The sequence below is a fragment of the Athene cunicularia genome (genome assembly GCF_003259725.1).
Source record: "Athene cunicularia isolate RWA chromosome 6 unlocalized genomic scaffold, athCun1 chr6_part2, whole genome shotgun sequence".
Taxonomy (NCBI): domain Eukaryota; kingdom Metazoa; phylum Chordata; class Aves; order Strigiformes; family Strigidae; genus Athene; species Athene cunicularia.
Window position 1 is genome coordinate 7159833 of NW_020799106.1, and position 14505 is coordinate 7174337.

The window sequence follows — 14505 nt, forward strand, 5'->3', positions numbered from 1 at the left end:
GGGGGGGGGGGGGGGCAGGGGTGTCATACCAAAAGAAGCGGCCTCTTTGCAAAATTTCCTTCCCAAATGCACAAGTTATATATAGGAAAACAAAATACCCACCTGTCCTGGTATTTCACCAACCAGCTGAAAGCCCCTGTGATGCTTCACGGGCCATCAGCTAACCACCTCAGTGGAACAGCTTTATGCTTTAACCCTCTCAGCCTACCTCAAAGGCAAGGCACAGGCAGCACATCTCAGAGGGCAGCGTTTTCTCTTGGGAGGCTGAGAAATCTGCACACGCACATCTGGCCGTGTGTTTCCAGCATGTTTAATAGAATGATTTTCCAAGTGCTGGCTCAGTAGCTCCTGACCCGTGTAGGTTTGGGGTCCTCCAAATCATAAGCACAGCAGAAATCATTCTCCATTCAGGTCGCTTATCAAGGTCTGGTTATGGTATGAAGGAGAGGTAAGTCCCTCTTTCTTCAAAACTCAGAGGGCTGTGTTCTCAACTTACCTCTAAATAAAGGTTTACTAATTAGTGGAAGTTATTTACATCTTCCACTCTTGGTAATGAACTGAGAAGTACTAAAAAAAACCCACTCCTATGGGTAACAAACTCATTTCTTTCTCCTCAAATATGGAGGTAGTGCTGGTGGCCACCCTGGCACAAACAGCCAGACTCTAGGTGCCTCCAAACACATGAGCAATCAAGACTCATCACACATAGGCTGGGCGGGAGGCAGACGACTTAATACCTCCTCTTCTCCCTTCCCTCCTTCTCATTACCCTTTCAAGTCTGATTTGCAATTGCCGGCTGAGCCTAGATGGAAGCGACGTATCAACGAGATGAAAACCAAGGCAGGTTTGAAAACCAGGAAGACTCAGTATAACCATCACCTGAGCTCAGAGGAGATGGACAGGCTGGGGCTGAATTCCTCGCGCTGGCACCCCAGTGAGATCCTGTGGACCATGCTGAATAAGCTCAGTCCCTGGAAAGAGAGGGACAAACCACTCCTGTCCCTAAACCCAGGGGTGAGTGATGGTCTCTGCAACATAGGGTGACAGCTCTCTCCTCCTACCAGTGCACCTCTTCACACTTCCCTTAACTGTTTGGAAATGTGCTGCACTGGGACACGGAGCTGGCTTGAACGTCTATTTATCGAGACCCTTTGCACGCACGTGCGAATGCTTGTGTGTGCAAAACTGCCTGGTGAGCTGTGCGTGTTGAAAAAAAAAGAGCAGAGCCTGACATTTGGACAGCAAGGCAGAGCAGCAGAAACACAGCAGGAGTCAGGAAAGCAGCGCTGGAGAGGCAAGAAAACTGCAAAAGCGTATTTGCAAAGCTCATTTACCGCACATTTGCTCAGTTCTGCTACTCAGAAGGGAGGGGGGCTGATGGCAATACTGCAGTGGTGGAGACTATCTCCACAGATACCCAACAGCTCAGCACCATGCCAAACCTTCCTGCATGACATCGCTCTCTGAACTCACATAGACCCAGATTTGGTTTGCATCCTCATTTAGGAAAAAAAAAAAAAAAAAATGCTTCTCAAATATCCTGTAAAACAAATCCTGAAAATCAACCCTTCAGGTTTTTTTCTTGAAACAAAATTGCCTTGAACCCTATATTCAGTTTTCCTGCTCTCTTCATTATTCACACCACCAAAATAAATCAACCACATTTTAGGTTTCAACAGCAATTAATAGTTGAAATTAAGAAATGGCTGCCTAATACTGATTGAAACTTCTGCCTAGATTAAAATTTCTTCCATTTGTAATGAAAATAGTTTGGATCCAATACAAACAGTTCAGTTCACACATAAATATTTTAAAAATATAGAGAAAAAACTGATTTAGTCTATTATTTTATCACAAAGTATGACCAGCAGGAGAAAGCTTTTTATACATGACTGTCACTCACACATTACAAACTAATAAAATACAAACTGCAATTCTGAAAAAGAAATTGGAGTGAATCTATTGCAAGAGCGATTTTTATTGTTCTTTTGAAATGCTATTTCTGCCCAGCTTTGCTGTCAAAATGACAACATTTTTCCTAAATATTTCCATCTTAATTAAAACCGGTGTTTTTACTGAAAAGCTGCTTTGGCAAGCCTCTTCTGCCAGCTCTAGCCTCACCTTCCCCAGCTGCCCTGAGTGAGGATGCTAACATGTGCCCACCTTGCAGGTCTGCTGCTGAGCTCAATTATTTTGGGTTGAAAAGAACCCATATCCTAAAATGGTAGAGGCTGGGGCACTACATGCCAGCACAGTGCATTTCGGTATGATCTTAATCATACTTCAATTTAGGCAGCACGATTGAAAAAGGAGCCCAAAACAACAAACTGCATGATTACGTGGGTAAAAAAAAAAATATTTCACTTTCCGCGAAGGCTCTTTTGCTGCCTTGCACTGAGCAGTTCCTACCCGCACGCTGCCCTCGCAGCCTGAACGCGTTAATAAACATTTCTACAGCCAGGCACGCTCCTGCTGCTGACTTAAAAGATGATGTACAGAGAGGGAGGTAAACTAAACAGGGATGCAAAGGGAGGGGATGCGGCTTTTGCTGGCTGGCACAAGATAATAAGTTACGTCCCAGGCTTCTGGGAGAATATCGTAACCAGAGGAAAGAGAGATAAAACAAAACTAATTGCTAGCAGGTCACATTCATTAGCTCCTCGCTTCTCTGCCTGTTTCTGGCAGCAGAGAGCCCTTCCTCCTGCCGGGGACAAGGAAGAGACCTTGAAGCCATCTGCTGCCCAGATGTGTAAGTGTAATTATTCCAAAAGGGCTGGGCTCAAATGCCTCGTGCGGGTGCTTCCAGTCCCCGTTAGAAGAGCAGCCTTTCAGCCCTGGCCTCGGTCGCTCCCGCAGCAAGAGATGCTGCAGGACCACAACTGGTTGTCTGAGCAAGCCAGTCACTTGCTGCCAGCGGGGCCGAGGGGATCCCAAGGAGCCGTCATCACTTGGCGCCGGCCATCCTGTGCTCAGAAGTTGTCCTGACCTTGGGCACAGGTCTGAGACAGACACCCGTAACAAATTCAGAGCTCTGAAAATCAGCAAGGGACGGGAAGGTACTGGGTCTCAGCACCCATACAAAGAAACTCCTGCAGAGCGCCGGAGAGCGTGCCTGCATCCCGGGGCTGTTCAGGAGCTCAGCCAGTGAGGATGTTTTTCCTTGTCCCCCATTTCTTCCAAGAAGAATGACTATTGATTTGTCTAAGTTACCTGTCCCCTCTTCATCTGGCTGCTCCTCGCTTGTAGAATACTTCTGTATACTGTCTCTTCCTCTGCCCCAAGATTATTTCTTTGGCTCTGGGAGTCGTATTTTCCCAGCACGATGGCTCCTCCACAGAGGCACCAAATTGCTTGCTGCCCCGCGCTAGCTTTCCTTTCAGCTCTAAATCTGCTGTTTTCTCCCCTTTCTGCTTTCCCCTGTCCCCCTCATCTACCCCAGCATTATACTGGTCAGAACAGCACGACTATTTCTAATTTTCAGGCTGCCCCCCCTCCTTGATGCACTATTCTTCCAGAAAGAGCCCAAGTTTTGCCTGGTGGAAATGACTGTTATCTCCAGGACACTTTACACATTACTTCCACGCCATTTGGAGTTTTCCGCCCCAGTAGTTTCTGTTGTGTCTCTCATTTCGCTCCTCGGGCACGTGTTTTAAAGGACCAAGGTCTCCTATTCACCACTGAAGCCAGACGAGTGACAGGACTGCTAGAAGGTGGAGACTTTCTTTCTCCCTAGGATGTCAGGACATCACTTGAAACCCTTTGACGTTCTCTGTCTGGCGTCACAGTATATGCATCAGCAATAACGACAAAAACTTGAACACAGATGACCTGCTTCCAGGTCTGAGCACCTGCTTCATCACACGACGACTTCCTCCACACAAGCCTCCCAGCCCTGTGCAACCCCCCCATCCCTAAGCCATGCCTCTCAAAGCCTCCATGCCTTACCAGATGCAGCATGACTCTTTAATAAGCACCTCACCCCTTAGAAAAGTTTCTGCATAAATCCCACTGACATCTCCAACGTCTGCCGTGCAAACCCTTTAGCCCAAATGCTGTTTCAGTGCACTACAGCCTGTTTTGTTTAAGCGCCTTTCTTCGGTGCTGGCAGGAAAGAGCGGGGAGAAGATGGCAGCTGCCGCCTGGTGTGCTTCCAAGCTCTTGCCCGAAGGAACCTCCAGCATCCGAAAGCCAGAATGAATGCCCAAGACAGCGCCTGAACTTCCCTGCACTTAAACAGTCCGTTTATATTTTGCTTGCATGGGGAAAGTGGGGATCTTTATGAATATTTACAAACTCGCCCCAGAGCCAAATGTAGCCAGCTTGCCAACACACATGGCATCCCCCCGCCCCGTCAGAGTAAACTCAGCCTGATGACTTGTGCATTATTCACATCCCTCAGTCCCTATCTGCTTGCTATTTTCTCAGTCCCCCTTCTTTCTGCTCTTCCATGCCAGTGCAAGGCAGGAGATGGGCACTTGCACAGCCTCTTGATTACTGATGGGAAAGGGCATCCCATGGCACTGCTGGCAAAATCCTGACTCGTCAATTTGCTCCATGTAAAGATACGTTTTAACATTCAATCTTCCCAGGCAATATAGAAATAGCCCCATCTTGGTGGATCTTGCAGGCTGGGGTTGGGAGAGGAGGGGAGAAGGCATAATTTCTTTGAGAGATACTATATTCTACCTAGTGATTACAGAGCAGATGAAACCCTCTCAAAAGGATTATCTCATCCAGCTTAGAGATGGCTTTTTAATAGAAGGACAGCACAGCTGCACTTAAGACTATTGGAGGGAAAGCACACCCTTCACAATGTGTCTCTGCTTCCATGAGTTTGCTGGACAAAATTGGAAAGTAATTAAAGGTTGTGCAAAAATAATAATTAAAAAAAAAAACTGGAAAGAAGAAACATCAAAACAAATGCACGGTAACAAGCTCTGTGAAGCTGAGGAGATGGTATGGAGATCCAACCTGTTATTTTGTCAGTCAACTCTTCCCTCAGGGCTCATGGAAGCTGTCTCTGAAACTCAGCCACAATGAAGACAATTCAAAAGGAGGATGCTCGGGAAGTTTGGTAACTGTTTCACCTGCTGCGCATTATCGCCATGTACCTGTGCAACGGCGGTGAGCACCAGCCAGAGCCTCACTTCTCGCTTCTCCAACAGGCACCAGAGGTGAGAGATCATCCCTCAGTCCCCAGCACCAGGCACGCCAAGGGGATGTCGGGGTGGAGAGGAGATGGAGGTGCTTGCCTACCCAGGAGAGAATCAGCTTGCTTCTGGCCAACAGTATTTAATAATCATTCATTTAATGAATAATTAGCTACTTCTTTTGTTACCTCTCTAGTAAGTTTTTTAAAAAACCCAACAGAACATCACACCGTAAATAAATAAACAAACTCGTGTCTGAAGTGCTGTGAAGGAGTTCAATGCTCTTGCAAATTTTGTGTGCGCAAAAGTGGCAGAGGGAGGGGACGGCTGGATGAGTTATTCATTGTAAATCATTAATCCACACAGAAGCATAAGGGCAGGGAGAAAAGGAAAACAGTCAGTGAGGAGATGGAGGGGTAAAAAAAAGGGAAAAAAAAAAGGAAATAAGAAAGGAAAACAGCCAGAAATGATTATAGGCCATTTTGCAATGTGGCTGGAACATCTTTCTTATCAGCTCTGTTATCATCGCCTTCAATTTAAAGGCTCTTTATTTAAAGAAGGGGGGGAAAAAAACCAACCCCAAAAGGTGCCTGGGAGCATGCAAGGGAATGGCTAATGTGGCTGAAGTGGGAGCTCATGCTCATTGCAGCTGCTTCGTATGCGCAGCATCAGGCCTCGGAGCCATCGCAATAGAATTATATGAGCCCCTGAAGACTCCCAGGCAGGATGGCAGGGAAACTGATGTAATTACCGACATTATTACCATTAAAGCAAAATAATAATTTTAATTACTGCTAGGGCTTTTGAGGCTTTCTCTGATCCTCCCTGCCCCTGCTCACCATCTAGCATGGTCTGGTTCCAGGATGTGTAATGGGACAGGGCAGTGATGGTCTCCTCCTTTCTCTCACCCTCCCCGCCAAACACTTTTCTGCACAATTAAAAAAAACAAAAGTCATAAAAGCCACTATTTCAACTACACCACCATATTAAGGATGGAAATGGTGACCAGCAGCTTGTGAAGGCTCAATCCCAAAGGCTACTCCCTGAGCAGAAGGGACCACTGTTGATGGTAAGTGCCCGCCTGCCTTCCAATTAAAATAAATTGCTAACTCAGGGCTGAGTTCAGAAAATGTGACACCTGCAAGCTGGACTGTAGTTGCCTAGCCGATGTCGTGTACAACCCAGAAACTTTCCTTTTTACTTTTAAACTCCTTTCCTGTAGCCCTGCCTCTTACTGGTGCTTGCCTGAAACAGAAGATGAGATGAGCGCATTCCCAAAGTGGATGGTTGTGGTTATAGATGCACAGTGGGTGCCTTCTAAAAACAGAGCCCTGTTACAATTGCTATCTCCTGTCAAGTTACAGATACTTTTTCATGGTGCAAGTGTCATCCCATGAATGGTTGGAGCACTAAATGGCAGTCTCTGGCCTAGAGCCTGGCTGGGGACAGCTTTTTGCTGGAAGATGTAACCCAATAATACATATTACTTTATAAATCACTCAGTGTGTTAACTGTAACAGGAGAAGTGAGGTGGGGAGAGCACAGAAGGAGAGAAAACCCCACTGGAAACCTCCTGAGGGAACATTCAGCAAAGAAACCAATAATTAAGTGACCTTTCTTGAAAACATGTGAAGACTGACAATGCTCCAAGGCTAAAAGGAGGTCATGGATGGTTTGAACTTGATCAGCAGGCTCAGGATGCTGGGGGGTTACAAGGGAAAGCAGCTCTTCAGAAGGAGTTACCAGGCTTGGTTACCACACCACACAACAGCTTCAGCGTTTGAGGAACCTCTGCAGGATCCAAGGTCCTGCAGATGGCATAGCACCTGGGAGCAGCAGATACAGAAGAGAGGCTTGCGGAGCCATGCCTTCTCAGCATAACCTTAAAGGTTGTTCCCTTCAAAGGCAACTGGAGAGCTGCATGACCCAGAGGGTCTCGTGTGTGGAAACTGGGACAGAAAGGCCTAGCAGGTACCCAGGGGGAACAGTCCATCCTGATCCCAACACCACGCCAGGTACCACAAAACCAACACAGGGGCTCGGCTCCGCTTCCCTTGCTCGCTTCACATAAAAGAGTTGAACCGTGACAATCCAACAAGACTGCATTTCCTACAGATGCAGTCAAATGGAAAAATAGATCGGATAAAGCAGATCGGACTTGTCAGAAACTGAGGCATCGCCACAACAGCCTGCCATGGGCTTAGTAATATATCTCTCCTGATTTAAAAGCCAAACTCTGACACTCCTGGAAACATGGTACCCTGGGGCTGGTTGAGGATGAGGAGGGTAAAAAAGAGCATGTGCAAGAGGTGAAGTGCAAGGGATGCATTCAAGAGAAGAACAAACCCTGAAGGTCAGAGTAGCAAGCACATGAGTGGCTATCTAATGTACTACAGCAGCACCACAGGGCACAGACACAGGCACACACGTCCTAGCAAACTGGAAAGCCATAAAAGTCTATTATAGCAAATCAAACAGCAGTCAGCATGACAGCCATTAGCCTGAAATAAATACACGAGAACTTAATGAGCTCTGTCGAGGCCAGCTTGGTGAATTAAGTTGCCAATTCTAGCAGGATTCCCCTTTTCTTTACAGACTTGAAAGCATCCGCACCGCCTCGTTGCCTTTTGACAAGCAAATCACAGGGCGCCCTTGCCCAGACGGGACGGACGATTACGCTGGAGCAACGTCCCTCTCCTGACACGCAGGCCCTCACTCAGATATTCCAGGCAGGTGCCAGGGATGCGATTAAGACACAACAAGCGCAGAGGACCGGTGGCATCAGCCCAACACATGACCTGGTCTGGGTATTCAGAGCTGCTGCAACACAGAGGAGGCCACGGTTAAACTCTCACCCCTCCCCATGCTACAGAGGAACCGTGCCCACAGCACATGCCCAAATAAATTCCCATTCTCAAATCAAGTGGACTGCATAAAATGCCAGGATGGGTATTTAAAGTCAGTATTGTTTTTAAAGGTCAGTTTACTCCATGTTCCATTTATTTATGCACACTCTTCTTTTGACTTTCCTAGTGCCACACAATAGCAGTGAGGTTTAAATAGCCTTTCTGTTGCTGCTCCATTAGCTAGGACAACTGCAAATCGATACATCCATTTATCTCAAAATTAAAAAGAGAAAAACCCTCATTAGCTGCCAATTCTGCACAGAGCCAGTTTATGCAAAGTCGCACTAGTGCTTCTGCTCGCCTCTTCTCCGTACCCAAGCTCCAGTCCCTCTTTATCCATTAGCTATAGGTCCTTTGGCTTGCACTGGCTGGTTTTTGAGGCAGATTTTGCTACCCATGCTCTTGCTGCTCACCCTGGCCTGAGCTGTTTAGAGCATGAGGGTGACCTGGGGATGCTATCATCCCCTACCATGACTGGTTCCCCAGCCTCAGCTGCATCCCAGGTGTCCCCTGGCCCTGGGAGCCTCAGCTTCTGAAGGCACATCTCCGTGCCGCATCACCTCCAGCTTCAATTACTTGTGGACAAGCAACAGGAACAACTAGTGGCCCAGCAAAGCTCTCAAAGCAAGAGGGGCATCTCTTCCTTGAGAGTCATGCCAGCACACACAGAGTAAATTCACTGCTCACATCTCCTGTGGGCTGTAGCCCTTGGAGGGTCCTCCTTAGATGGTGGGACCCCATCTCCTCCTCTCACCATGCCTGACAAGGAAAGGCTGTCTCCCCAGCAGAACAGAAGTGCCTCCAGGATGCTGGCTGAGCAACGAGTTTGTGGCTCATTACCTTTGATTGGTGCCCTTGGTTAAAGATCATGGAGAGAAACTGGAAACTGGCACACGATGCCTTGTAATTAGATTAGGCCAACCTCCAGAAAAGCACAGCTCTGAAGGCCAAGTGCTAGAGGAGGTGCACAGGGGGGAAGCCCCGTGCTTGCTACACCCCCAATAATTAGACAGTCGTGGAAATTCCTCCCAGCAGAACTGCAGCTCAAATACACAGCGGCATGACATGGGAGAGGGAGGCTCTGGGGTTCAGCTGATGCTTCTTATATTTATTTTTTTGTCCAGGTCACCTGCCCACAGTTCCCTTTCCTCAGCCAGCCTTAATTTTCCAAACTAGCACTGGACCTTTGCCCTCCCTGATCCCCAGGCTTGATACAGGTTAAGATGGGAAATGTGTAAGGCTTAAGACTTGCCGTATCAGCTCTTAGGGCAGAAGCAACAAGCAAGAAGAGATAAGGCACAGCTGCTCCAGATATATTAACACAGCGCCAGTTCCCAGGGGAGACACAGAAACCCACTTCCCATCTCTCTCTTCACGTGCAGAAGGGAGTCCTCTGTACCAGGTGCTGTAAACAGCAAAATCAGAGGTAAATCTGGGGGCAGGGTAGAGGAGGCTCATCTCCTTCAGTCCTACTGGCATTCCTTTTGCTTTGCAGACCTCTGCAGATAGACCATCACCAGGAGGAGCGGTAGCAAGGCAACGCGGCCACCCATCAGCTTCCAGAGGTCCAAGCAGGAAGGCGAGAGCGAGGAGTAGCTCACGCGGGTTTTGCCAAGTCATTTCTGCACCATTCGTGCTTTAAAGAAGAGAAGAAATTACTCTGACCCAGTGTCATTCTCAAAGGGAGGTTTCAGATGACTTGGCGCAAAGATGAGACTAAAACTCCCGGATCATACATCACAAGCAACTTAATGAAGAAACCTCATCCTCACAGCAGAGGGACAGGGAAAGATCAAAGCCCAGCACGGCAGGGCATCAGCAGGCAGCATATTAAATAAACCGTTGTAACACAATCGTTTGTACCTCTCAATTACCGAAGACTGCTTGATTTCACACACACAGACACACACTTGACCTCATCCACACCCCAAGGCATGGTCCGGGAAAAACAGGCTCTGCCCTGGCATCAGGGTGCAAGAGGGAGAGGTTTCCTCCACTGGAGGACATGAAATGCCCTACTAGTCCCCTATTTCAAATAGGACCTTGTCCTCCTAGCACCAGCAACCACCTTTCACTCCACATATTTTAAGTCTAAATTCACATCAGATCTGCAAGCTCCCAGCGTATTTCTGCCAAGCTAAGCTCTAGGTGCAGAAGCTCTCCCTGATGGTATGACTAGGTTTGCCTCCTTTGCAATGGCCAGCACAGAGAGAGAGTGGCAGAAGGTTGTGGAAACTCTGTCCTTGGAGATATTCAAGACTTGGCTGGAGAAAACTGAGCAACCTGATCTAGTATGAAAATCCTCTCTGCTTTAGTGGGAGCTTGGGCCAGATGATCTCCTGTGGCCCCTTCCAACCTACTTTATTCCTAGGACATCACGGGACAAGTCCTGCTATGGAGATGTTAGAAAAAAACACGATCAATGGCAGAAGCCTTTGGTCAGGACTCTTCTAGAAATCAGGAATTTGGAAAAATGTTTAATCCTGCCTCAGGTCACACGTCTGTGACAAGAGTTGCACATCCTCCCTGGCTCAAAGGAAGAGAAACAGAAACAGATTCCCAGATACAGCTATTTTCAAACTTCACATTTGCCATGGGAAAGATCATCAAGGCTGTAAAGACTCTGAGCTCCAAACTTCCTCTTCTACCTGCCTTCCCCCACGATCACTTTGCTTCTGCCCATTTTCAGGAAACAATAACTTCCAGAGGTTTAATCCTCCCCCTAACCCCAGTGAGGGTCCAGGGCAGGAGGACAATCCCGTGCTTCGGTGGCCCTCACGCAGCCAGGCAGACAGCTCTGCAGTGGCAACCAGACAGTAAGTGTGGCCACTGAGGAAGAGCCAGAAGCCAGGCTCCAGGGAGAGGCTCAGCAATCCCTACCTCGGGGATGCGGACGCTGTAGGGCTGGTTGTGGAACTGCGGAGCGTTGTCATTCACATCTCCAACCTGGATGTTGACTGTCCCTTTGATCACCTGCAGTCACAAGGATAACAGCAGGGAGCAGGTATCAGCTTTACACATGGATTTAAAACCTGAAGCAAGATTGTGGTTGTGTTTTCTGACTTGGGCTTTTGGAAAGTGATGGCAGGGGGACCCTGGCTCCCCAGACCCTTCAGCGTGATGCAGAAGGTTCCCCAGCAACCCACATCCATCCTCTCCTCTCCCCTCTGCCCATGCCACAGACCATGAAATGAGAAGCCACACTTACCCCTTCGCTGTCACTGACAGAAAATTCAACCGTGAATTCTGACTTAGTCTGAAAGGGAAGGAGAAGAAAAACATATAATTAAAGATACTGTAGTGTTTATCTGCAGATGTCAGGCTTGGGATTTTTAGCCAATATTATTACATGCAAAATGCTTCCAGGACCTTCAAGAAGAGAAAGAGCGCTTGAGTGCAATTACCTACATTGAGTATAAAATGCTGAGAAATATTAAAGCCAGCAGGGCTCCAGTGTATTTCACAGGCGCGGAGAGCTGCGCTGCCCTGGGTCAGGAGGATGTGGGCACTACAGAACCAACTCCACAGCCAGCAGCCGAGCTCTTTAAACAGACAGCTAAAGTAGATGAGAGGAGCCCACTGCTTAGCCTTCTGCAGCGTGCCAGCAAGCCCTGGCTCTCCTTGCACGCCCGCCTGGTCTCCAGTGCTGCAGGCTGCCTGCTTGTAGCATCAAGAGGGAGTAAGTGGAAGGCAGAGAAAAGCAGTTTACACCCATGTTGTACTGTGGTCTGGCACCATCTCCGACTGCAAGATACAGGGACGATGCAAAAGAGAAGAAAATCCAATGAAGAAGCTGTGTAATTAGCTTTTGTTCAAGATGACAATACCACACAGTCTCACTGAGGACATTTAAATCTTGGTGCTGCTTTCCCAATTTACCTGCCATGCAGCAGTTCTTGGGATATCACGTAGCTGGGAACACTGGGATAAAGCCCAGGGTCTGTAGTAAGAACTGGATGAAATCCCACAAGCTCATTCAAAAAAATATGCATGTGTAGCCCTCTCTGCCGCTCACTGCCTTAACTAAATTAACAGCTTGGTCTTAAATGGTAATATATTAAAGTCACTGGTTGCTGGGCTGAGGGACAAGTGGGGAAGAGGGGATTATCTCATTGTCAGTGCAGGGGGATATTGCTAGTGGAGGTGGACCTCTTCCTGACTTTTCTTTTCCATCAGCAATCGTTTTGTTCATGTTTTACCAAGGAACCATACAGGGACGGACACCAGGATTTGGACCAATGCACCTATTTGGTACCTGGGCTCTACCTGGTGTTCTGGTTCCCCCAGTCCCAGCGATCCCTTCCTCCCCCAGCATCCCTTCCCACCCCCAGTGCCCCTGCCCTGCCTGAGCTGCCAGAGCACAGCAACTTGTTGTTTCCAAAGCATCGTGCAGGAAAGGCTAGAAAGCGAGCCTGAAATGGCTCTCCATGCTGCAGATTTGGTTGATTTATTCCTAATAAGATCAGCTCAGGGACAGGCAGCAGCCACTAGTGCCCAGACCAGGTGCTCTGCTTGCACCAGGATAGCAGCTCAGCTTGGAGAAGAGTTTGGGGAACAGCTTACCAGGGCATGCACCCCTCCTGCCTCCGCGTCTGCCCCCCCAGGCCCCTGCATCCAAATATCTGGGGAATTCAACCTGAGAAAGCCTCTCCTAGCTCCTGCCTTGGAGCAATGCTTGCAGGAAAAAGGAAGAGCTGAGATACAGGTGGAGAGGAGAGCCTCTGCTCCTTGGGACATCCCACCCTGCTACCTCAGTGCTTTTCACCTGTTTCCCCTCTAAGCATTGCTGCAACTGTGAGGGACAACGCAGTAGGGAGGAAAGGAAAGAGGAGATAAGAAACAACCTGCTGAGCATCTAAATTTTAAAAACTCAATAAAACAATCAGAGAAAGCTTCTACATGCTAACTTCTGTCTCCACCCTTCATTTCAGGATATACATTTTTTAGACTCTGGGTCTGTCTTTTTTTGAAAAACCTGTCTTCCTTCTAATCTTCGTGGGAGTAAAAAAATACTTTTAAATTTGTTTTGCCTCTATACATTTGCTCCTTCTTCTTCTCCTCTATTTTTCCTTTTCCTGCATCATTTACCTTAGTATGACTCCCTCTCCTTTTTCAAGTCTCTCTTTTTCTCCTCCATTGTACATGAATTGATCTCTTGCTTTTCTTTCCTCACCATTCTTGTGTGGTTTCTCTCCCCCAACTTTTTGATTGCATCCAGGCCAGTGTTCTCTGCTCCTTGCACTCTGTCCACCTCCATCCCGTCCCTCCTATCCCATCCTGCTTCCTCTACCATAAATTGTCATTTACACCTTTTCCCTTATCCATACCAAGCTATGCAGATGTCTGCCTTCACCTTCTCCCACATACTGCTGACTTTGAGCCCCTGGGATCAGTTGATGGGTGCAGGCTCTTCTCCCAGTTCAGCCCAGCCATGCATGCAAGCTCTGCTCAGCTCCTTCCCTTCCCACCCTCCATCAAAAGCCACCTAAAAATCTATTGATCACCCTCCTCAGCTTAAGACTGTTACCATAAGTATTGGGAAGCGGTAGGCATTTGAATGAGAGAAGATTTATGACTCATGCCAGCAGCTGTTGGCACGGAGAGGCGGAGGGGAGAAGGGTGAAGAAAAACGCTTTATTTTTCCAGATCCTCTCTCTTAATGCTGTGAAATTGGGTTTGCCCTTCCCAGCCTGAGCAGCATCCACCACCCCACTCCTCCCCATCCCACATCTGGCTGACTCTGACTGGTGCAGACTGTCAGGGCCTGAGGTGTGTTAATGAGTTTTATCTTCCCAACAATGCCACTGGCAAAGGAAGCGCTAAACACAGGCAACAGAAATACAGGGGAAATTAAGTACCTTGCCCACATTGTATAGTATTTTCCTGGTCTTACAGAGTGCCTGTCCAAGCACCTGTACCGTCCCTCCCTTGCTCCAGAAATGTAGCAAGGCCCAGGGATTTTGTAAAACAGGCACCAGGATAGGATACCATCTTCACACACCAAAGCTACCATGGAAAATAGGGGTGTAAAACAGCTTTGAGGCATGAATCTTGCCAAATTTAGCATCCAGTAGCCTAAATCCATGAGATGATCAAAAGTCGTGATGAAATTGAATAAGCAAGGATACCTCACAGCCCTTCACACACTGTTCTAATAGTAAAGGATTTAATCAGAATATAGGTTTAAAGAGGAAGCCTGTAGATTTCTCTGAATGTACAAGCATCCTGGCTCTTCGATAGATCATTTCCATTTACTGTTTTCTTTACTTCCAGACTCATAGATATTATTCTGGGATCCAGGAAAACCAAGAAGTCAGATCAAACCAGAGCACCGTACTTATTCCCCGTGTCCCCACTGAGCTGGGGACAGTGACAAGGTGGCTACGGACAGACCCTGACGTGGACAACATCTGGATCCCCAACTCCATGTGGGAGCAACACCAGGCTGC

General features: G+C 47.8%; 1 protein-coding gene across 4 annotated transcripts in view; it reads right to left on the minus strand.

The window, feature by feature from the left end:
• Positions 1–14505, minus strand: part of CDH23 (cadherin related 23) — a 203146-nt gene that overhangs the window by 147866 nt on the left and 40775 nt on the right. For all 4 annotated transcript variants that reach the window (XR_003398737.1, XM_026851852.1, XM_026851851.1 and 1 more), the window contains exons 4-5: positions 11265–11312; positions 10937–11029 (exon numbers count right to left, since the gene is read on the minus strand). Coding sequence is in view for 3 of the 4 variants with exons in the window: in XM_026851852.1 (XP_026707653.1) it covers positions 10937–11029; positions 11265–11312 (141 nt within the window). In the remaining variant the exon portion in view is untranslated. The remainder of the gene's footprint in view (positions 1–10936; positions 11030–11264; positions 11313–14505) is intronic.